Here is a 25,805-nt window from a genome sequence, read left to right on the forward strand (position 1 = left end):
ACAACCAGAACCCCATTTTGGGCGGAGACACGCCTCTGACATCCACTAACCCCTCGGACAGCCACAGAACTCTGGAATTATGAGTCACCAAAACCAATTTTACTTAACCTTACCCAGTGACAGTTCCATGGAGGTGTTTCCCAACAACACGTTGTGCTGTTACACGGCCAAATTACCTCAAGCCATCCCCTTAGATCACGAAGCCCATTGGGAAGTGGCTTTAGTGGAAATGATTCACCCAACCCAAGTCCACAATGTCATTCCCCAGCAAAATACTTTTACGGTGGAAGTTCATGACAAACAATTGCAAGAAGAGTTGGATAAGACTAGTAGCACATATACCAATAAAACCTATAATCAAAACACTAAAACGACCACCTACAACTTTGTAATTCCCCCAGGCTATTATTTCAGTGGTCATCATTTGGTCAGCGCCATAGCCTCCAAGTTTAATGGCGTGTTTGGGGAAGCTTTTAAGATTGTCAAGAACAAAAGTGTCACCATGGAGCACCACAAAGTAGCTCGTCGCTTCTTGATGAAATTTGAACGGCCTAAAATCGTAACCATTGTATTTTGTCCTGGATTGTTTGACATGTTGGGCGGTGACATAGAGATGAGGAAGCAAGTAGAACAAAAAAGCGAATCATCAGGCATTAACGACAACGATTCTTTTGCCAGGTATTTTCGTACCCCGGTAGAACTGAACCAAGGACTGAATTTGATCTTTGTGTATTCCGATGTGGTGGAATACAACGTGGTGGGACTCACCTCCGTGCCGTTACTGCGTGTCATTCCTTTCAAAGTGGATTCTGCCACGAACGCTTTCGTACCCCGGTAGAACTGAACCAAGGACTGAATTTGATCTTTGTGTATTCCGATGTGGTGGAATACAACGTGGTGGGACTCACCTCCGTGCCGTTACTGCGTGTCATTCCTTTCAAAGTGGATTCTGCCACGAACGCTGACGAGGAAGGTGGAAACACTTACCACGTCCACCGCGAATTTGTCCATCCTCACTATTTGCCGGTCAGCAAGTCGTATTTGGACACGGTCAACATTACTATAAAAGGAGATTTGGGACAAAATATTCCATTCACCAAAGGAAAAGTCACGGTGAAACTCCATTTTCGAAAACGGTTCTCTCACGATTCGTAAGTAAGTCATGTATCCAGTGTACCAAGGGGTGGCTCGACAGCGAGGACACGGTTTAGGAGACATGTTAAAATCGGCCTTTCGTTCGGTGGCCCCGGTGTTGAAACCGATGGTGACACGCGGATTGCACGCCTTGAAAGATGCGGCACTGACACAAGGCAAAGAATTTCTCCAAAATGTCATCATCGACAAACAGAACCCTAAAGAAGCCTTCATGAGGGCAGGCAAAAATGTCTTGCTGCAAACGGGCAAAGACATTTTGGGCCGACGAGAGACACCTATAAATGCCCTGCACGCTACCGAGTCAGGCATTCAGCAAGGACAAGGCAGAAAGAGACGACGAAGAAGAAAACACCCTTTCACCAGACTTCAAGCGAGAAAGGCCAAAAAAAGAAGAACCGTTCGAGACTTAGACGTTTTCGATTATTGAGACACAGCAACAACAAAAAATGATGCACCGAGAGTCTTGCGCCTGTTCCAAGACGGAACTGGATCTGTTTGCCATGCCCCCCACCATGATGACCATGCAAGAATCCCAGTGGGTGGAATTTTACCCCGTCTCCTCACTGATCGATTCCGCTCCCATCGAGTTTGACATCAAAGGACAACCCGAAGATTACATCGATTTGAATAGCAGTTACTTGTACTTGAAAGTCAGAGTTCTAGATAAGGGAGGAGATATTATAAGCGGCGAAGAGAAAGTAGCTCCGATCAACAATTTCATGCATTCCTTGTTCAGCTCAGTGGACTTGTACTTGAACAACAAACTGGTTAGCAGCAGCATGGATACTTACCCTTACCGTGCCTACCTGGAAAATCTCTTGACTTACGGAATAGATGTCAAGGATACTCATCTCGATGCCTGTGTGGTGTGGCAACCTGACGAAGCGGGCGAATTTGATCAAACAGGTCTTGAAGCTGACCCCAAAACAAAAGCAACCACCAATGAGGGATTTGTAGAACGTAGAAAGAAAATCAAAGATGGACAGAGTTTAGAACTGATGGATCGTTTGCATTTGGACATGTGGTTGCAAGAGAAATATTTGCTAAACGGAGTGAATATTCGCCTGAGACTGAATCGCAGTAGTGCCGCTTTCCATTTGTTGGCTGATGGTGATGCTACTACTGGTGGCAATCCTAAAAGCAAAATCGAGGAGGCTAAACTCTACATACGACGCGTGGAAGTGTTACCTAAAGTAGGTAACGAAATCAGTCAAACGTTGAGCAGAACGACCGCCAAGTATCCCATCCGACGCGTGGAAGTGAAAACGTTCACCATTTCTGCTGGACTGCATTCCATGACCGAAGATCATCTGTTCCAAGGACAGTTACCCAAACGTTTGATCCTTGGTATAGTCGAGAATGAAGCCTTCAACGGAGCCTTCACTAAAAATCCTTTCAACTTTCATCATTACAAAGTGTCCAAGATCGAAGTCAGTCGCGATGGCAAGACCTTGTGTACCCGACCTTTCGAACCTGACTTTACCAACAAAAATTACTTGAGATCGTACTTGTCCCTGTACGAAGCCACCGGACAGTTAGGAACCAACACCAGTCACGGCATTACGTACGACGATTATGACGGAGGCTACGCTTTGTGGGCTTTCGATTTCACTCCAGACCAAGGCAGCGACGAGGGACATTTCCACCCTATAAAATCTGGCCAGATTCGTGTGGAACTTCAGTTTGCAGATAAACTACCAGCAACAGTGAACGTCATCCTGTATGCAGAATTCGATAATACCATAGAAATCAACAGTTTGAGAGAAGTCATTCTAGATTATTAGAAAGCCATGGAAGACTGTTATCCCTCTTTACGTAGTGGAGAGACTTTGGAGATGAAATGTGAGGAGACCGTGGAAGGAGAAGATATCATGATGAAGTCGAGATGGCCAGAACAAGAAGCCCATTTAGTCTGCTGTTTTGCCAAACACTTGGTCGACAAAATGACGGAATTGATCAAGAAAAATTGTTATGGATGTCAAAACGATCATCCCAGTCAAATTCAACACGATAAATGCCTGATGTTGAGTCAAGAAGAAAAATTGGACGAGTATCTGGACGAAGCTTGGAGTCTCATCTCGAACAAAGACGTGTTGCACCAGTGGTATAAAGACTTGCGTGAACATTCTTGTCCACCATTAACCACTCAAGAGATCCATCGTATCGAAGCTCTCCTGAATCAGAGTGAGGAAACAGAACGAATAACCGTTTATTCGTCAGACATTTTCAAGCAAAAAGTCAGGATCGAATTGACGACTTATTATTACCTGTGAAGAAGAAAACAAACACAAATGGATACCTGGGAACTTTATTACCTTTTGAACCACAGTTCGTATACGTCTTCTTGGAATCCCGTCGTCTGTGCTAAAGATGAACTCCCTCATCGCAAACCTAAAGATCATCAAGCTTACGTGATCAACACGGACGACAGTCATCTCCCAGGAACCCACTGGGTAGCCGTCTACTTTCCTCAAGAAGGCTGTGTGGAATATTTCGATTCGTACGGATTGCCCCCTTTGGAAGACGATATCATCGACTTTATGAGAAGAAATGCTCAAACTACCCGATTTAATAATGTGAAATTACAAGGCACAGATTCCTTGGTGTGTGGACAGTACTGTGTGTATTTTCTGCATCATCGCAGCCTGGGCTATTCCTTAGAACATTTAGTGACTCATTTCGATCCTCGTTCTTCTGCTAGAAACGATGTGAAAGTAGATCGATGGTTTTGTGACCATTATGCTTATCTTTTGTCTCAAGCTAGGAAACGTAGTGTCCATCAATGGCCTAATGATTTCCAACAGTGGAAATCACAATTTCATTCACAACGTTGTCAGCCCTGTTTAAAGTAGATTGTATTTGAAGAAAAAAATGTTTGTGATTTGAAAAAAATTGTTTGATGTTATAGTGTTGGATTATTGTTAAAAATGTTGTTGTTTAGTGTTAAGTGATTTTTGAATAAAAAATGTTGTGTTTAGAAAAAAATGCCTTTCTCTTTTGTTTAGCTATAAGAATGTTGGATTGATGCTCTTTCATTTCTTACTATCCCTCTCATGAACGTTGCGGCTCGAAAACCATGTGGGGGATGTTTTCCTTCACGTCCGCGCTTTAACTTTAAGAACCGGGTTGTTCCCAGTCTAGCCATCCATTGTTGACTCATCCTCCTAAGAAGATGTGCTCCAAACTAGCTAAGCTCAACGAAGCCTACGTGAATCTGCATAGGGTCAGACACAGTCTGATACCGAAACCAGAAGAAATAGAGAATGTGAGAATGTTAAAAATCACTGAAGACCTGATAGAAGAGCTCTTCAGAGAAGAAATGAACAGGGAGAAAGAAGAATGGACAGAGAAGTACAGACTTCAGAGACAGCAGCAACAGCAGCAACAACAGCAGCAGCAGCAGCAGCAACCTGAAGCTGACAGAGGCTTTGTCGATTGTCGTATCGACACCAAAGAATTCTTCTTCTCTTTCCGAAGAAGCAGACCTATCGCCAGAAAGTCTATCCTCAGAGGACATCGCATTCTTAGAAACTAAAAAAAAAGAATGGCATAGCAAAACAAAAAAAACAGCCCTTTTCAGGGCTACCCAATACTCTAGAAAAGAAATAACGATTGATTTGCCAATGTGTGTAGGTAGAGTAGTGTGAAAATAAACACTAACTCTTTATGAATAGTGGAAGTGTATGTGTTTGTGTGTTTGTGTTAGTAAGTGGTTAAGTAAGTTGGTATGGATAGTAGATTAAAATGATGTTTGTTTTTTTGGCTGTTAGAGGTGTATATTTTGGGTTAGATTGGATTGCTTTGCGTATGCGGATAGTCTATTGAAGTGATTTATAAAAATTTTACAATAGTGATGGGTAGCATAAAAAAAGTGAGCGAGTGTTTCTTTTAGGTCCGCGTTGTTGTTGTTTTTTTTGGTCATGATCTAGGTAAGATGAATTTTATGTTTTTAGGGGGATGTTTTCCATCACGTCCGCGCTTTCACTATAAATTGAAACTCGTTCGGCAGTCCAGCTACCCTTTTTGATTGATCAACAGTAAAAAAATGAGCAACAGACTGACTAAATTGATGGAACTTCAGATGCATCTGGAGTATGCCAGATACCTACTGAACGAGCTGACTGCGGAAGCCCTTGTGGAAGAAGTGAGAATAGAACAGGAGGAGGAGGAGAGAAAAATGAAAGAAGAGAATGAAAGAAAGAGAGAGATCAGGTGTCACCCTATGATGAACCCTGTGTGCAAGGTGACACCTGAGGCAAGGACATCTCGCCAGCCTGTAGCTGAACCACAATCACAACGAAGACAGAGGGAAGAAGAAGTGTTCACTATTCCGCAAACGGAGGAGTGGGATAGTAAAGCCACTCACCCACCGTCTGCTCTTCAAACAAGTCATGTGAATTGGACTAATGATTGGAGTAGACGTTGTGTCTGTGGTGCCAGACCCGGAAGGTGCCACCATTAACCAGGGGTCTCTGAAGTTAAAAAACAGCCCTTTTCAGGGCTACCCAATACTCTAGAAAAGAAATAACTATTAATTTGCCAATGTGTGTAGGTAGAGTAGTGTGAAAATAAACACTAACTCTTTATTAATAGTGGAAGTGTATGTGTTTGTGTTAGTAAGAGCTGAGGTATGTTTGTGTGAATAGTAGATTATGGGTTTCTTAGCGTATGTGAAGAGTATAGTTAGGGTTTTATTATATGAAAAAAAGTAGGGGGATGTTTTCCTTCACGTCCGCGCGTTGTTGGGTCATGATCTAGGTAAGATCCATTTTATGTTTTTAGGGGGATGTTTTCCTTCACGTTCGCGCTTTCACTATAAGAACCCACAGTGTTCGTCGTTCAAACCATTCTGCAAAGAATAAAAAGAAGATGGCGTCAAACCAAATGGACAAAATACAAACCTTGCAAGACGTTTTAGACAACTTAGGAATAATGGAACAGATGCTAATAAGACTGGTTGAAGACCATTATTCCTATAGTCCCCATCGTGTAAAGATGGAAATTAACAACTTAAGAAAAGCAAAGGACAAGATTAGTGGTGTGATGAAGGAAATAAAGGAGGAGAAGGAGGATGAAGAGGAAAAGATAAGAATAAGAACATGGAACGAAAAAATTGAAAAAGAAGAAGAAAATGAGAAGAGGAAGAAAGAAGAAGAGGAGGAAGAGAAGAAAGAAGAGGAGGAGAAAAAAAGAAGAGAAAGAGTGTTGGAGATAAAATAAGAAGTTGGTGGAGGAAAAGAAGAAATTAGAAGCAGAAGAAAACCCAAAGGCCCTTTTCAGGGCCCCCATATATCTCGAAAAGAGATAGCCTTTGAATTGCCTACCCCTTTTTTTAAATTTTTTTAAAAAAAAAAATCCCATGTTCCATTCCCCTTGTCCCTAAACAAGCCCAAACTCTATTCCCCATGTTAAATTCCCCTTGTACGTAGATTGTCCCACGATTTATTCCCATGTTAAATTCCCCTTGTACGTAGATTGACCCACGATTTTTCGCCATGTTAAATTTCCATTGTACGTAGATTGTCCCAAGGGGTTCTGTAATGCTAATTCCCATTGTACGTAGGGTGCCCCCTTTCACTACTAATGCTTGCTAAGAGAGATTGAGGTCAATCAGTTACGGTAAAAGTGACATACTGTTGAATTCATACAATAGAAGATAATTAATTGTTAAGACGCGATTAGTGAAGCCAAAACTATCGGCCTCTTTCCTGACCATCCACGTCATTAACAGGCTACTATCTAGTTCAAACTTGTATGCTTTATGCTTATGTATGTCTTTTACAACCAAAACGTAAACCTCCATGTATATTTGTGTGTATTTGTGTGTGAAGTATATGAGCTCCTACTCTATTTGTTTAGTGTGTAATCACTTCTTTCCTCTTTTTGTTAACCGCTCCGGTGGCCTAGTGGTTAGAGCGTCCGCCTCGGATGCGGGAGGTCGTGGGTTCGATCCCTGGCCGAGTCATACCAAAGACTTACAAAAATGATACTAACAGCTGCCTCGCTTGGCGCTCAGCAAAAAGAGGTTAGTGTTAGGACTGGTCGGCCCGGTGTCAGGATAATGTGACTGGGTGGGACATCATACTACATGTCTGCGGCATGATGCCCCAGTGCTAGACATCACTAAAAACTGCCACACTGCAGACATCGTAGCGATATGACTGAAATTTTTTTAAAGCTACGTTAAAAAAATAATCCAAATCCTCTTTTTGTTTGAAGCATGTGACCACTACTATGTTAGATGATATAAAAGAAGGAGTCAATATTGTACGCATATTATTACTCTTTCCTTCCATTCATTTCACTGTTATGGTTATAGGGGTTAATGAGGTGGTGGGTATGTTGGCTATCTTTAAAAGGGGATGATAGAGAAGTCGAAAGGAAGAGAGGAAAGAAGGGAAATGATAATTCTTTTAATAAAGGGGTTACACGTGTGTTTCGTCACCCTTCAGCCGCGTGTTGTACTGAAAAAAAGAACACCTTCGGATCGTTGGGTTTATTTAGCGTCAACGATACAAGATAGAAGAAAAAACAGGAAAAACAACCTACAACAAAACAGAACAAGTACTTAATATACGATACTAAAACATAACAGAACAAATACTATACACAACCCGCACGCCGGTATTTTAATATATGGCAACACGATAATATAAAAACGACAACGTACCAGACACGAAGACCCTAAACATCGAGATACCACAATTATGACGAACCGCATTCGTCATAATAGGCGTAGACGCAGTGAAAAAGGTGTCGTTACTCCAGAGACGATATCGTCTCCTTTATGCGCCTCGTGCACTGATCAGTCAATCACTGATTCACTCGCTCACTCATGACAAATACGCACCTGGATCACACTGTATTGATTAGTAAGTGTACATGTTGGTTAGTTGATGAGCTAGAAGTGGTCACTGTATATGTGTGCAGGTGTCGGTAAGTATATGCATTATGTTCAAATCCATGGACATTTTTAACATTATCGTCCCTCTCGACTCAATATTTATAGGTACAAAGAAAAGTTTAATAATCGCATTCCTCTTGTATCATACTGACCAATAATCATATATCTAACGAATAATGTAAAAATACCACTTGTACCCAACCTTTAGTTTTAATTCTTTTAGAACACACACCTTTTCAACTGTACCTATATCAGCCAATAGTATTACTATAAACGGGCGCCTCCTAATGTTTAAACCATTCTGAGTACCAAGACATCCGTGCGTTATTCAAGAAAGTGACTTTTTTTTCCCGATAGTTATTAACCACGCGGGGAAACTAAAGTCCGGTCAATACCAGCAATCTTCTCGTACGTTGATTTTATTATCAGCTTACAACTGTTATGTAAAATATTGCAATGGACTCAACAGTTCCTAACTTGAGGTGACAACGTTTGGAAGTAAATCATATACATGTATCCTGCTTAATTAAAGTGTTCTCAAAAGTTATGTTTGAAATCTGAGAGCTATTGGTTGTTTTGTATTTTATTTTTAAGTTCGGTTATTTATTATTGTTAAATGTGTAAAGCCATTAAGGTCTTGAAATATCAAAACAATGTAACATTTCGCTATATAGTTATGTGGTTAGGCTCTAATAATCAGAAACAATAAAAGAGTGAAGACAGGAAGCTTTGTAAAATTTATCAAATTTAGTTCCCTAGAAAAACAAGGTAAAAATGAAAAACAAAGTACGGTTTTATGATTCATATCCAAATTAATCCAAGAATAATTCAAACATTAAGTATTAGAAGTCCTAGTAATAAAATGTTCTAATGAATCTAAGTTCGAGTCCCGATGAAAATCCGAAATGGAAGACGATGATGTATGCTATAGCCAGTGTCATACTAATGCGTCTATAATCCTTTGTTGTACCACGGAAAATGATATTCTGGTGATTTGAATTCCGAATAAAATTTCAATAAATGCCTTTGTCTTAGAATTCTGTATAAGCACTTAAATATTCTCCAGATAAAAGAATTAATCTCTTAGAATCAAAATAATTTGAATAGAAATTAAAATGTAACCCCAATTGGTCACAACAAAACGAACAACTTAACATCAAGTGTTTAAAAGTCCAACTGTCTGGTTCATTTCAAGAAAACGATTATACAGTGTAAGTAAGTATGAGAGTCACGTGCTAACTTTCTGTAACTTTACATCACGTACTCCAGTACAGCCTCGATTTCACTCTTTAAATAACACATTAAGAATGAATAAAAAAATGTTGTTTATACCAACTGTTATTAATTTTGAATCAATGTCAAGAACTAGGTCAGCATAAAGATACAAAATTTTATTATTAGGTGTTTACAACAAAAAAAAAAAGAACAGTCAGGTCAAACTAAGTTCTTGAAAATAATTTCTTGAAAATATAAAATTTCAGTAAACATAATTACATTACTATAACATGTAATGGAGTAAAAGAAAATTGTAAAACTTACAAACAGTTAAATTAAATCAAATATACATAACAATATAGTTGGAAATGTCTTTCTCAGTATTCATTTGAAATACATCTTAGTTTCTCATGGAAGAAAAATGATGCAAGTGGACAAGATACAAATTGTGATATTAAACAAACTTTCCTACATTTGTTCAGCTTTTAAGAATACACTGACACAAATTACTCTGTTTTAATTTTACTAGAAATTACTAGATAAATCAAAAACTGTTCGACAGAAAATGCTGAATGCCTGATTTATGGATATATTGTTATGTATAATTAATTTATGTTGTGTGATCGACGTTTGTTCATGATTGTGGACTGTGCATTTAGTTTAGCATACCAGAGTTTTGTCTGTGATTGTAAGTTGTAAACAACATGCTTATTTTGAATTAAAGACCGATCCTTGCTTACGAATTAGTGGAATGTTCCATTGGAATGATTAAAGTTTACCAGCGGAGACGCATATAAATAGCGACTTGGAAAACAAATAAAATGTATTCCTGTTTTAGATCAGTCTCTGTAATCAATTCAGCTTACAGTTGGGTTGACGGATGCAGAAATCATTATTATTTATTTAAATCATTCACTGGAACTTCTAAAATGCTCATTTATTTTGGAGCAATACATTATTTTGAATGTTTCATATTTCATTCAAACACATTCTCGATTGCATTATTAGTCTCTTGGATTCTGTCCATTCACGGGAGACAGTGGTGTAGCTCCAGAGTAAGCTGTTGCTTGCTCCTTCTTCCTGGCTCTCTTTTCCTGTCTTCCTAGGCCTTATGAAGTGCCTCTGTGACACCTCGGGCTAGGCAGAGTGGTCGTTAGCACTTTTCTCCCAATCGTTGCCATTGATGCTGGCCATCTTCATGTCCTTTTTGCAGACATCTTTGTAACGCAGACGTGGCCGTCCTATCGGTCGTGCGCCTTCTGATAGATCCCCTTATAGCAGGTCCTTGGGAATGCGGCCTGGGTGTCAATTCTCTTGACGTCGACAAGCCAGCGAAGGCGCCTCTCGCTGTGAATGGAGAACATTCTGTGTATGTTGGCGCGTTCCAGAACCTCTCTGTTGGCTACTCTGTCCTGCCACTGGATGTGGAGAATGTGCCGCTGCCATCACCGGTGGAAGCTGTTGAGTTTCCTCTCGTGTCTCGCATATGAGGTCTATCCTGAGCACGCAGGCCTACTGGGCACGCAGTTTGGTCTTCTCAGTGAGGTTGGAGTTGTTCAGTCTGGCCATCACTGCTGCTGCCTTGGCAAACCTTCCATTCTCCTCAGAACCAGAGTGAGCTGGAGATGATGGACCGGAGGTATGTGAAGTTATCAACAACTTCAAAGTTGTACCCATCGATGGTCACGGAGGGAGGGGAGTTTATATCCTGCGCCATGATGTTCGTTTTCTTCAAACTGATGGTCAGTCCACACTCCTTACATGCATAGGAGAGGTGGCATACCAGCTGCAGAAGTCCATCTACTGAGTATGATGTCAAGGCTGAGTCGTCAGCGAAGAGCAATTCACGGATGAGGACCCCTGTGACTTTAGCCTTAGCACGGAGACTGGCGATGTTGAACAGCTTGCTGTCAGCCCTGGTATGCATGTACACTCCCTCCATGAAGGTGTACTAAAGAAGCGTAGAGAAGATTGCAAAGAGCGTCTGCGTAAGGACGCAGCCATGCTTCACTTCAGTGATAACCGGGATGGCTTCCGATGTTGCGGAAATAAAGCAGACAGTTAGTGCATGTTCTCGTGGGCGACATGACGACATCGAGCAGTCGTGGGGGAGGGGCAGCCGATCTTCTGCAGGAGCGTGAAATGTCCACTCCAACTGACCAGGTCAAACGTGTTCGTTAGGTCAATGAAGGCGATGTAGATGGGCATCTGCTGCTCGCGACACTTCTCCTGCACCTGACGTAGTGGAACTATCATGTCTACAGTTGTCCGGTCGGCTCGGAAGCCACACTGAGACTCTAGATAGACGCGAAAAGCTAGGGTCCACAAGCGCGCTAAGGAGGCGCGGGTGAAAGCTTTTCCGACGATGCTGAGGTATTAGTTGCCTCAGTAGTTGTTGAAGTCGCTGAGGTCTCCTTTGGTCTTGTACAAAGTGACGATGTTGGCATCACGTATGTCCTTGGGGATGTATCCCGGTTCCCGGCAGAGGCAGAGGAGTACGTGCATGGGCTGCAGCAGTGCTGACTTCCCGCTTTTGAGGACTTCGGGCCGAATGCCGTCTCTTCCAGGAGCCTTCCCAGGGTGGGAGGTGTGTGTAGTTCCTCCATGATTGGCATGTCTGAGATGGCGTTCAAGGCGGTATCGGTGAGGTTTAGGGTTTACTACAGTTCGAAATAGTGCTCAACCTGATCCCCCTGGAATGTGATGACTTCGTCGGTCTTGGACTTGAGGGGTGGACGGTCTTGGAGGTTGGGGGGAATGTCGTTTTTTGATGCCCTTGTACATGCCTCTTGCATCCTCGGTGTCGGTCGTTGTCTGCATACTGCTGCAGAGGTTCTGAAATTAGGTGTTGACTCAGCGGGAGATCTGCTGGGCGTTGTTCCTGGCAGTACTGAGGTCTTGTAGTGTACCAGGCCTACGTACAGCCTTGTATGTCACGAGGGTTTTCCTCTTCGCCTCATTCACGGGCTCCATCTCCTCCCAGTTGGCCTCATTCCAGTCGGCATTTCTGAGTTCTTTCTTCCAGTAAACAGTGATGGATGAATTGTACACAGGGTCACGGAGGTGGGACCACGTGGAGTTGATGGCGTCATCAGGTGTCGCTCTGGTTAGAGCTTCATTCAGTTTGCTGATGAAGTGCATTGTTTTCTCTGGGTTGCTTGCAAAGCAAGTGTTGGTGTGTGGGCAACCCTTCTTCTTGGCGTGGTGCACCTTCTTGGGCATTATTCTCACCTTTCTGGCCACGAGGGAATGGTCCTTGTCGCAGGCGGCGCTGTGGTAGCTGAGGATCAGGAGGACACTGGCCAGTTCCAAACGCAGGTCAAGTATGTGCCAGTGGCGGGAGCGTGGGTGTCTCCATGACACCTCGTGGATCTCCTTGCATTTGAACAAGGTGATCTTCACACATAGACTGTAGAAGCAGCACATCTGCAGCAGTCGCTGACCATTCTTGTTGATCTTGTCCCTTCCGTGAGAGCCAAGATAGGTTGAACATGCTTCGTGGTCAGCTCCCACTCTAGCATTTTAGTCTTCTGTTAGGTAGAAGCCTTCAGTATTGTGGATGCTGGATATTCCCTGATACAGTACCTGATAGAATTTGTCTTTCTCCTAGTGGGTGGAGCAGAAGGTTAGGGCGTAGAGGCTGAAGATGTTGGCTGGGCAAGGATTCCTTCAGTACCTGATGACGGATGTTCAATGAAGGAGAATAGCGTGTTCTAGGTTCATCTGAGGACTTCCCTTGCCAAATGAATGTATTGTTGGCTTCCATGATGGTGCCGATGTCAGCCTGTTGGGTCTCCTGGAGGTAGGCAACGCCAAAGTTCTGTAGGGAGAGTTCTCTGTCAATGACGACAGTCTTCAGTGCGTCATTGATCAGCTGAAGGTCAACGGTGAATCCAGGACACATGGTCCCGATGTTTCAGGTTGCACAACGAAGAGCTGGAGTCTTCTTATTTCTTCTTTGAGTCTTGCCTGGTGCGGAGGTTGTAGGCCAACTGTAGCTCCACGAACCTAGTGAAACAGGCAGGCCATGGCGGGCAGCACCTTACTGACTGGGGGCTTCCTCGCTTGAGGCAGGCGGTACCTGTCCAGTGAGAATGGTGATCTCTCCCGCCGTCAAAGCAACTCATGGCGCGTAGCTCTACACCATCGGAACTTTGACTTAGAATCGGTAAACTGTTACGTTCTGTGTTGTGCCGACGCCTTACGAAAAAGCTTGAGTGTCCTTTCTAGTGGCATTAGGAAGCCTGGGCAGGGTGGTATGGAGAATCAGCCGTTGCCCATGCAGCTGATTCCCCCTCTCTACGCAGCTGGTGGACCCAAGGGAACGACGAATGCCGATACAGCTTGGCACCAACGGCATCGCTGGAGTTGTCGGAATGACGTTGAAGTCAATGTCTGACCGCCTTAGGGACTCCGTCTCTTGGTTTTCTATCGGGATTTACTTAATCAGCATTTGACCTGGGTGGGCATAGCCTAAAGGCATCGGAGATTTGGAATCGGAGTTCTTCTTTCTTCTGGATGAGCTACCATCCAAGGTTTACGAGTCTCATCCAACCGAAGAGACTGGTTTTAAGGCACCAGTGGCTCGCCGTCACCTCTTCTCCAGTTAGTGGAAGAATGGTCCGCCTGACTTCGCAGCTAAGTCCCTCGCGAATGCCAGGGGCTGGATTTTAGTTGATAGAGGAGATCAGAGAGGCAAGCCGTATGGAGCATTTCTGAAGGAGTGGGGCGCTTGCCTCCCTCTCCCACCCCTGCAATATCAACCTTGGACAACTCATCGTTGGTATATCGGGACATTCAACACTATTTGTAAAACACCACATTCCCATCCATTGGACTTCATTTATAACATTCTATAGTCATAAACATTTCAGAGATGTTAAAATTGTATTTGTTTAGGAATTATAATTGTTCCTGGACTAGAGTCATTGAAAAAGACGAGTTGTCCTTAACAAAAAAAAGACATATAAAGAATATTTTGATATCAGTATTTTGTTATGAAAAAATGTTTGGATAATAGTGCTAGGAGTTGATTAGTAAGTTGGTATCTCTTTTGATAAGATATTAAAAGAATTATAGTTTAAAAACCAGAGGAATTTAGAATTTAAAAATACGTTACTTTCAGAAGGAATGATAGAAAGGCAAATACGTGGATGAGAAGACAGAGCATACAAATACAAATGCACATGAAAAAAAGGATAGATAGATAGATAGATAGAGAGAGAGAGAGAGAGAGAGAGAGAGAGAGAGAGAGAGAGAGAGAGAGAGAGAGAGAGAGAGATATGGAACATAGAATAAAGATTCATGAAATTAGAACTGGCAGGCGGAGTACACTCCTTCCTTTACTCACAAGTCATGGTATAATGTTACTAGAAATATTAGCATAGTATCCGCATTGCAGAGATAAGTTGATAAATGCTTTCTTCACTTTGAGAAAAATTGAAAACTGCTGAAAGCTTGAAATTACCAAGGGAACTTTGATCATTATAATAATAGTACAATGCGTACTTATTTCCAAACCTCTTAAAGTCTAAACTTTACTGTCACACTTGTCATATGGTAGGAAAACCCAGTCAGAAGGTACATAAAGCTCATCTGTAAGATATTCCTGAATTTGAAGAACCATTTAGCAGAATAATGGTAGACTGTGTTGGTCTCTTACCTAAGACCAATTCAGCAATCAATTATTGTTGACTATAATGTGTGCGTCCGCACGATTTCCATAGTAAATTCCTGTTGAGAAATATTAAAACTAAGGCATTTAAAAGTTCTGATAAAGTTTTCTTTACATTTGTCGGCATTTCCAGTTCCATCCAGTCTGATCTAGAGTTAGCTTTATTATGTTTGGAATTTTCCAACAAGTATAGCATGAAATTGGCACCCCACAGTTTAAATCTTCTGCCTATCACTATTAGTCTGAAAACCAAGATGCTTTGGAAAGAATTCGTCAAAATTTAAAACATGATTTGGTCATATTGCTTTGATACAGAAAAGGATTGGGATGAAGTTATTCATTTTTGCCGTTATTTGTTGTTAAGGAATCAGTTCAAGAATCATTGGATTTTAGCGCTTTTGAACTCGTTTTTGGACATTCTTTCCGTGGACTATTGAAGTTTTTTAAAATAGAAACCTTTACAAATGATGATTCGAAGATCTTCCTGACTATGCCTATGATTTCAGCTACCAGTTGTCAAAAGCTTGTGAAGTAGCAAGAACTAATGTTCATAATAGATTGTAAGGGCCATTTGTATACAACATATTACATAGCAAACTTTCGGCCATCAATATAGATTGTACTTTAAAATAATATAAACATGTCGACATGACCTTTTGACCTTACAAAGCTCGTTAAGGCGTACGTGATTTTTGTCTTGTTTTTAAGTTATAAATAATTTGCTGACTTGAATTTGAGGTCTAGCCTCAGCATTTTATAGAAAAAGAAAATGTTTAACAATTTGATGGGAAAATTACCTACATCTAATTGTATGCTAGGTTTTTATGTAAGTTTGAAGTAATGAAAATTATTTCATTTCTACTTTAAGTTCAACTCTAAAATCATTGTTTGTTGTGTTCAGATAACATTTGACAGGAATCATTTATTTAAAAAATAATAATTAGAATTGCAAAGTACTCATTGACATTTTGCACTAAATTATTATTTTTGGACCATCGTGATTTCATTCAAAGACAGTCTGGACTATATCAATGTGATACATCAACACTGCTAGTACATCAGTTCAGCCGAGATTATTTGGCACATTAACATATTCAATACTTGAATGGATTCAAAACACTATACTTTTGGACTTTTCGGTATTTAATTCATAATAATGTAGGTTCCGTCTAAATTTTCAGGCTTGTGATCATGGTTTATCTCTCTTGACCATGCTTCAAAATCCTCTTCGGGCTAAGTGTTATGGTCCTTAATTAACAAGAAAGTAAATGAATGAAATTATGCCGTTAACAGTCATTTGAGGCTGAAACAAAAACCACTTTGTCAAATAAATATATTAAAGGAGCATTTTGATAGAGATATCACAGTTAATTGTTCAATCTATTTAGTTTTATCTATTCCACATAGTGAGGGTGCAACCAATTGAGTGTAATCTGACTGAAGTGACTTTGTTTTAACCAAACTTCAAAATTTGAACATAATCGGGAGCAGAAAACTGACATTAACAAAAATAGAAAATGAAGAAACTATTACAGTTATTAAATGACTACGAGCACTTTCGCTAATGTTCAGACGGAACATATACATTATTTTATGAAACTAAAATTGTAGAGTCCACAGCTATAAAACATCATTCTTACAGTATGAAACATCTCAAGTGGTAATATATGAAAAAAATTCAATATTTACTGGATAATTGCTTTATAGAACAAAACAAAAATAACTGTATTTCACTATGTATTAATTTCCAATAACGATAATAAGTGATTGCGTCGAAAAAATTGGAAATGCAAAATATGTCATCAAGTTTGACCTTATATAAGGATTCTGGCAAGTTCTTCCAATGGAAAGATCAAAAGACATGTTAGAAACGTTCCAACTGCTAAGGAATACGTTTGCATTTGGTCGAGTTAATTGTGACGGTACACCGAAGATTTCATCATTTATAACAACACATGGGAGTATATATATATATATATATATATATATATATATATATATATATATATATATATATATATATATATATATATATATATATATATATATATATAGTTATATAGACAGATATATAGATTAATACATATATACATAGGTAGAAAGATAGATAGAGAGATAGACAGATAGATTGACAGACAAAGAGACGGACAGTAGACAGAATACTTGGCTGAGTTGAAATGATTGTCAGGTTCTTTATCAAAACAAACACTAACTGACAATTGATCTTTCTATAGAGAGGAATATTGGATACAGCAGATGCGAACACAGCGAATTGGATTAAACAAAATGTTGAAAAGTTCACTGTTTATCACAATGTGCTTCAATTTATTCATCCTCACATTCCTCTAGTGACATGGATTTATTATTATTATTATTATTATTCAGTTGAATCTGTCTAAAGACGCTCTGGTAACACAATATTGTCCCATAACATCAGTATGGTTTTCTAGCCTACAAACTCACTTTCGAGATATAGACCTTATGGATACCGGTAAAATTCTTTGATCCATACCATATTGTGTTCATTTGAACCTTGCCGCCATTTCCTTTACAATGATATTCTTGGTTTTAGAAAATCTTTATAGTTTTATCTCTTGTATGATATACATTTTACAGAATTTTAACATCTTTAAAATTTACATTTTATCTTGTGATATTTGATGCTTTTATTTATTTTGGAGTATTTGTTTGCCTAAATTTTGTGCATTTCAATTTTACATTTTCGAAATCTACCTTTAGTTGTTATCATATAGCCGCTATTATACTGAGGGGCTATACTACGCTACTACATACATAATGTAACCGATTGTAATGTGTCTCACGAGAGTTTCTTGTTTGCATACATTATTTGCAATAAATGTTTCTTTGATTTGCCGTTGAATAACATCTTTATTTCCATGTTCGGAATTTCCCACTCTCAGAAACCATATAATCTCCTACAATGTGATCAGAGCTAACGAAACCCTCAAATCAAGTTCTCTAGAGTAACGTTTATATCAAGATCCCTCGATTAAGGTGGAAACCGTAATGTAGAAGTGGTATCACATTCGGAAATCACAAACATGAGAACGCATAAGGATACACTTCCACAGTCAGGAAATATCAAATTCTAAGATTTTATTACGTTTCTTTCCATATTTAAGCTTGTTTAGATATCATCATATTTCTATTCTTGTTTTTCTTATAGACAACACTTTCTAATTCAGTATAACTAATTTACTTAGTTATTCATTGGATATCTAAAATCATCTTGTTTGCATTCAACTTATGGATTTTTTGTAACCAAAGCCCGAAGATATGATTCAAGCACGAACTCTTGACAGGGTAAGCTTAACATGGTTTGAAGCATGGATAGACCACTGTTCAACCTCTATGAGAAGCCGTCTCCTTCATCTTCTTTTTCAGTCAACTAACGAAAGAATTTCAAGATTAAACAATTGCTTAGTAGTAAAAATTACCAGTTCATTTGTCATCTATAGTACTTAATTCACTTCGAATCAATACACAAAGTATTCATTGTTTCACGAGTGGAAAGATGTTACATGTTTCTATATTCTGTCTAGGTACGCGTCGACTCGTGCTAGATTAGCGTGAACATCAGACCACCTAATCTGGCTTGTTAATGATGGACGATGTGGGTATGATGTCACCTGTTCATTAAAATGTGCACTTTTGCTGCATGCAAATCTTTCCGGAATACAGTAAAAACACTTACTGTTAGTAACAGCCATATCTAGCAGGAAATTCAAAATAACACAGGGCATAGGACTGTGCTATTTAACTTATATGTACAAATCGTCAAACATAGGATTTGATCCGGAAATAATATGTTCATATTACCAAAAGAAGTCTTTAACCGACGGTACCTCAAGACTCGAAAGAAATACCGGTAACTGTCTAAACTTTAAACGGACATGTTTATCTGCAAACGGTTCCTCTGTTTTATGAAAAGGTGTAATCAGATCCACAAATCATCCATCACTATCAATACAGATTTGATGGTCTGAGTTATCGTATTAGTGTCTGAAAAATTCGGTGTATGTATGCAAGCAGAAATGAAAAAAAAAGATATAAAAAGTCAGGCTCACTCTGCACTAGATAAATCGTGTCTGATTTAGAATAGCATATTAATGAAAGAGAGAGAGAGAGAGAGAGAGAGAGAGAGAGAGAGAGAGAGGAGGCAATGGTTATTCTGTACTTTGTATGGATTTGTGTATATTCCACAGATGAAACAGATTTCCCACAGAAACAATCTTTAGGGTTGGACATCGTTCTGCCTTATTCGTACTAAGAAGTAACGAATGATATTTGTCGATTCGGTCAAAAAACATAAGCATGCCACGATTGTAGGAGTGGTATCACAGCTGGTCACTGGCGTTTAGGAACTGTAACAAGATTGTTACCACGATATTGTCATGCCTTTCCCTACTTGAGAGGTGGCGCTAGTGACCAAGAATATTACAAATTATTCGCCATACAAAATGTTAAAGGCTACAATATTCCATAGCAATTCTACAGAACTTTGAATCTGTTGCAAAATTAAGAACGTATAGTTTATACATGAAACATTGGAAGGATAATCAAATGAACTATTCAAACAAAAGATACAGGAAACATTTCCGATGCAACATTTCATGCAATCACTTTATCTTTTGTCAGATCAATAAACTTTGAAATAAACATATTAAACTGCAGTTTTGGAGCACAGCTCTTTCAATATGTATATCATGTATTTACGGTCGCGGCTTTATTTGTGCAAAATTCTGTAATACGAAAACACAGATCAGAAAGTTATATAAGTTTATCCGCTATGATTTATGCACATTCTAAATAAATCTTGGTAGTGCAATTAAAAGCAAATGCCTAGTTTCTCTGTGTGGTTGCTCTTATCGCATCACCTCATGATGTACCATTGTCAGAAGCAGGTATGGAAGTTGACGTTGCTGAGGTAGGGAAGACTTCATACACTGATTTCAACATATTTGATATAAAATATGTGTCAGATCCTCTTTCTCTCTCAAGCTGGTTAATCCCTTCCTCGCTGTACTGGTTACAATTGGCCGCTTTGTTCGGACACTCGCAGAACGTAAACGCAACACAGTGTGCATCATCTAAACATCTCTTCATACAATCCTGAACATTCTTTGTTCGGACATTCAATGCTTGATTTGCAATACGTTCTCTTTCAACGATTGCAGTGTCACTCAGTTTTGACTGTTTATTTATTTTCAGCATTATAACTGTTGTTTCCATGCCCAGTGTCTTATTACCATTGATGTCAATCGTTTCACCATACATCTAACATGAATTATAGTTGTAGTCTTTTTTTGTACATTCTCTACAAAAGCTAATTGCCACACAAGTATGCCGTTCCAAACAGGCCTTGATGCAACGGGAACGGTCAAGTTCCTCCACATTTTTTGTTCCATTCAAGGCGGTTTCTTTCAATATTAATCCGTCCTTCAGATCTTGGCAAGTGTCGACCAATCCTTCTTTTTGAAGAAAACTACAGTATTCTGGTTTGTACCTTGCTATTGTCTTTCTGATATCATCATGTCGGACACCCAAATGTTCCATATACTCAGAGCTGAATAGTTCGTCTATGGACGTCAGTGAATATTTAGCTGGAACTGGAGTTTCCTTCACCGTTGATGCCCACGTCATGGCATCGCCGTTGGCTGGCGGAGGGGTACCAATCGTTACAGTGCTCGTCTGTACCTCGCTCTGAAATATTGATGCTTGTTCTCTTTGCTAAGAATCTAAATTAAATCCTCTACCGACGCTGAATAAGCCAGAGTAACTGGCAGACACAGCTACATTTATTCCTTTTTCTTGCATTTTAGAGCAGCTGGATGACGACATTTTGTGTTCATACGTAAAGGAAGCCCCGAATGTAGCCTCGTCGACAAAATGTGTCCCATAATGATAAACAAATGTCATATATGTATCTTGATCTTCTTCATAGCTATTTGAAATTGTTCTGTTCAATTTGTGAACCCAATTCAAGAAAACTGGATGGAAAGGTGGTGGCGTACTCTTCTCAAGTTTACAATAGTAATAATTACATTTTGCACTGGAGTAGATCATGATCCATTGTCCACTGTCCACAGTGGACGACGCTTCCTTGTATCCAGCACTCGCAGAGAAGCTGACACGCCAGCCACCGCCTCCTACGTGAACCGAGGCTGAGAGTGATTGCTGTAGTTCACACTGGGTTTGGACCACTTCGAAGGTGAATGAAGTAATACAGGAAACATTGGGGATAAGAACTAGACCCTTGGGAATACTGTACTGACAATCGGCTGTCTGATCGTTATTACTATAGTCGGCACGGAATATTGGGTATGTAAATCCGGGATCATGCCCGATCGCTACCGGTTAACCCTTAAATATGTTGTAGCCCAGGAGCGCATAGTCCATATCGGGAAAAGATCGCTTTATATCGGGTCCATGATAGTCCTGGAGACTGACATCTTCTCGAATCGCTGTAAAAGGAAATATAATTAAACATCGAAAACGTTTCTTGAACCTTCCATAAGAATATGATGCAATCACTTTTTCGTTTTGAGGATTGAAAAAGAGAAGCGAAGAAACATTGTTTGCACATCAATATCGTAAATTTGGGAAATGAACAACAATAAGAAGGCTAATATATATATATATATAGATAGATAGATAGATAGATAGATAGATAGATAGATATACGCACCTATTTACCAGAATTAATATTTGAATTAGCTGTTTCAAAGATTTTGTTCCTTGCATTGTTCTGTTCCTGTTTAATGCGTTGTCGGGAAGTGCAAAATAATGATCGAGACGGATACTAATTTAATACTTTCACAGATCAGTTTTCAAAGCTAAACCATATGTATGATTTGTTTTGTTGATACACGTGCAACGCAATTGTAGAAGGACGATCAGACAAGCAGAAGTCTGTTCGGTTTCCACACAGCACTTTTAAACGGATTTCATATTGCAAATAACCATATTCATTTTCGAGTCAGTATCTTGCTCACTGTCACATCATATTTCGTTTGCGAAAGATAATCTTAGCGTGTTTCTTGCTGACCGATTAAGAAGATTGAAGAGGAAGGTCACTAAAACCAAAAAAAAAAAGACTTTGCTTTCACAGTTCATGTCTTGACGATCATTCGAATTCTATATAAACTCTTTTTAATACAGTTCAGTCTCTGCTGAGCTTCTTTCTGTGTTCTAGCCAGCCCCATTAATTTAAAAAAAATCTGTCTCTTCTTATGTGTGTTGGTGTGTGTCTAGCAAGAGGATATAGTGTATGATAATGTGTTCTACTGTTTTGTGAGAACTATATACCTGATTTGTCTGTCTATGATTTGATAGCAACCATGGGCCAGCATATTACATTCATTCCTTACGTTTCGTGCAGACACTGAATAGAGATAATTTGAGATTTTAGAATTGTACAGAACACTAACACATACTCTCTATTTCAAAACACCTTAAAACCTAAATAAGAAAATGTGTAGGTCAAGTACATCTAAGTAAATCATTTTACAGTACATTTTCAAATACGAAAAAAGAATATTAACGTGTCACGACGAATGATAATATTCCAGATTCAAATGGTGTATAGAACCCAGTTAAGAGCTTTGCGTCACAAACGACAGTCATTGTGCTTGTTCTTGTACTCCTTTTACAAAGAGCCCGCTCCGACAAAGACGACATTCTCAACGCGACAGTGTCTAAGGGTACAGTTTTCTACTATATTTTGTTCACTAGGAAAGAGTATAAATGTTTGATATTCGCCAACTCAGAGAACACAAAAACAGTCTCTGCCATCCTAATTCTGAGCAGATGTACATATCGTTGAATTACGTCGCAGGGACTGATGGGAATTCTTATTTCTAATCGATATTGGTGGTCCCTCACGAATACTTTTTTCAAAATATTACTAGATTATTAGTGATTGATATATTGTTGCAATGATTGATAGAGTATTACAACGAGTAATTGATTATTATAATGACTGATAGATGAGTCCAAATAGTGATAGGTTAGTACAACGATTGATAGATTATTACAGTGATTGATATATTAGTGCAAACAGTGAAAGGTTATTACAATGATTGATATATTCTTGCAAATATCGATAGATTATTACATTAATTGATAAATTATTACAATGATTAATATATTAGTGAAAATAGTGATTGACTATTACAATGGTTGGTAGACTATTACAACTATTTATAGATTATTGCAAATATTGCGGTAATTAAAATAATTTATCGATTATTACAATGATTGAAAGAGTATTAAAATGGTGATAAATTATTACAATAATTGATATATTATTGCAATGACTAACATATTAGTACAACGACTGATAGATTAGTGCAAGCATTGATAGAATATTACAATAAGTTTTACATTGTTGTAACTTTCATTCATAAATTTCATAAAGTGTTCAGTTACCTATTTCAATTCTCATCGCAGTCATGGTCAAACCTGAAACGGAAGAAGAATCAGGAATGGGTGTGTCAATTTTAATAGATTAGTATAAATAGTGATAGATTTATTGCAAATATTGATGGATTATTACAATGATTAATATATAATTACAGTGATTGATATATTATTGCGAATATTGATAGAATAATAGAACGATTAGTAGTATATTTCAAATCGTTTTGCTCTAATATTTAAAGTGTTCGTCTACAATACTTATATATAGCTTCATTCAAGAATTTGGTGACGTTTTCAGTTACCTATTTTAATTCTGATCACATTCATGGTCAAAGCTCAAATTTAGTTACTATCTAAATTTGGGTACAGAATTTGTTCCTCAACTAGACTACTTTTTTAAGGCCACAAAATTCGCATTTCAATGCAGAAACACCCCCACCCATAACAATTTTTGAAGAAAAATCTAATAAGTCAACACACAATTACTAAAGTCATTTGTTTAAAGATCTAACCGTCCATAGGTCGACTCAACCGACCACCATACGACCCAACCCTAATACTATATTAATTCGCACAATAAATTCATTGATTAAAATAAACAATTGTTTCATTGTAAAAAATCATTATTAAGACAAAAGTCTCAAATAGAAGCATTATATATAGAAAATAAATCGAAAAAAACTTACTATTCTAAACTAATGTAAACTTTTCAAGACTGCTTTTAATCACTGCAGCAATACAACATATTAGTCTATAGTCTCACGCGCATTGGTACAGTGTGAATTAAATCAGAGTTTGCCATAAGAGTTACAAAATACACTTCAAATCTTCATTTGTTTTTCTAGTAGATACACATTTTTCATACGAGGACTCACTGTGTAAAATTATTAAGGGATTTGTACTTGGCAGACGGATTGTGTGTGTCTAGAACATCCTTTATACATTTGCCGCGTACATTTTAGGAATGATATTATGAAAATATAGGTATCTCGGCACACAAAAGGACATACCCCAGGTCGTGCATTGGCAGGTAGAGAAATCAGTCTGTTGTTACAAGTTTATTCTTTGTAATAAAGCATCAAAACGTTGACATAAAATGTATTTCAACTAATAATTTTCTTTCTTATGAATCAGTTGTGTCTGTATTTAACGTTGACCCAAATGAATCTGTACTGTGTAGGATATATTCAACAAAGAGATGGATTAAGATGTGCATCTTAACGTATTTACAATCAGTGCAGCCATGAACGCAAACATTTACTGTGGTGATGAAACTTAAAATTAGAAATCTGTAGGATGGAGACGAATTAAACTCGACAAATGGGTTCAAATTCACAGGTATCAATTGACGATGGGTGCCGTCATATTTAATTAAAGTTGAAAGGAAAACGATGAACATGGATAAAACAATGATGGGGGGGGGGAAATGACAAAAGATTATTATTATTATTATTATTATTTGTATTTCAGGAATGGTTTTGCGTACAATTAGATTTATCAACTGAAATGGAGTGAAGAGACAACAAAGTAACAAATATATTTCGACGTTCATATTATTCGCAATAAACCATGGAAATGATGGCATTCAATTTGTTGCTGATGATATTTCTCCTTCCTATGAACAAACTATCGTTCGCAGAAAGTAATGCAAATAAGGCCTTAGATATATTGAAGTATATGAAGTCATGGGGAAAACAAGTGAAAGCAAACTATCTGCCAAAAGATATTAATACAGCTAATCAATTTATTGTGGTAGCCATACTTTCAAGTAAAATTCTTCTGGCTGGAGAAAACTTTAGCTTGGAAACTGGATGCTCGAACATGTCAGTTCAAATTCACACGTATCAGTGCAGAACAAGTGCGGTCATAGTCAATGAAAATTTAATGGAACATGATTCACGTTTGGCAAAAATAAGAAATGCAGAAGACTTTCAAAATAGAATGAAGACCAAAGGATCTAATACAACCAGACAATCCAGCTGGCACGGAGAGATAATTCTTATCCATGGCGGAGTTTTAGAAACATTAATATCAAATTTTTGGGACGACGTAGGTGATGATAAAACGGTTTTTTGTAATGTTTATTTATACTCCTTTAACATTCCCTGTGCGTCGATTCAGAATAATCCATATTCATGTTCAGAAGAAATCATGTTATATAACCGAAAGAGAGACAACAACAACAGACAGTTCAGAATAACAGATGTAGGATATACTAGGACTTATAACTTTTTTCCAAATTCAATGATAGATGAGAGACAAGCAATGAAGTGGCTTAAAGATGCCACTGTGAATGTATTTCATTTTACTAATAAAAAATCAGGAATCAGGGTACGATACGTGCCGCAAATGGCAGGGAAAAAAGAACAGCAACACAGCCGTCAACTGGTATGATTTTCCAGGAGTTGGTGTATG

General features: G+C 38.7%; 2 protein-coding genes across 2 annotated transcripts; both read right to left on the reverse strand.

Annotated features, from left to right (window-relative positions):
• Window positions 1-10,877: 10,877 nt before the first annotated feature.
• LOC149783674 (uncharacterized) lies at window positions 10,878-11,530 on the reverse strand. Its single transcript, XM_089932885.1, has 2 exons — window positions 11,435-11,530; window positions 10,878-11,225 (listed from the first exon to the last, which is right to left on the reverse strand). Exons 1-2 carry the CDS (start codon window positions 11,528-11,530, stop codon window positions 10,878-10,880), a joined length of 444 nt encoding a protein of 147 aa, XP_089789011.1.
• An 8,716-nt stretch (window positions 11,531-20,246) lies between these two features.
• Window positions 20,247-23,424, reverse strand: LOC149783675 (perforin-like protein 1). Its single transcript, XM_089932886.1, is given in 2 exon segments — window positions 20,247-21,433; window positions 23,400-23,424. Coding segments are annotated over 2 exon segments (1,212 nt in total).
• Between the last annotated feature and the right edge of the window lie 2,381 nt (window positions 23,425-25,805).

The sequence above is a fragment of the Sinohyriopsis cumingii genome, chromosome 14 (assembly GCF_028554795.1).
Source record: "Sinohyriopsis cumingii isolate HCF-2022 chromosome 14, ASM2855479v2, whole genome shotgun sequence".
NCBI classification, from domain to species: domain Eukaryota; kingdom Metazoa; phylum Mollusca; class Bivalvia; order Unionida; family Unionidae; genus Sinohyriopsis; species Sinohyriopsis cumingii.

Bases quoted from the DNA above. Each gene is read 5' to 3' on its own strand.
- LOC149783674 (XM_089932885.1), bottom strand. From the start codon at position 11,530: ATGATAGTTCCACTACGTCAGGTGCAGGAGAAGTGTCGCGAGCAGCAG. The intron at 11,226-11,434 runs GTCAGTTGGAGT...ACGCTTCTTTAG, and splicing joins TAACGAACACGTTTGACCTG to TACACCTTCATGGAGGGAGT.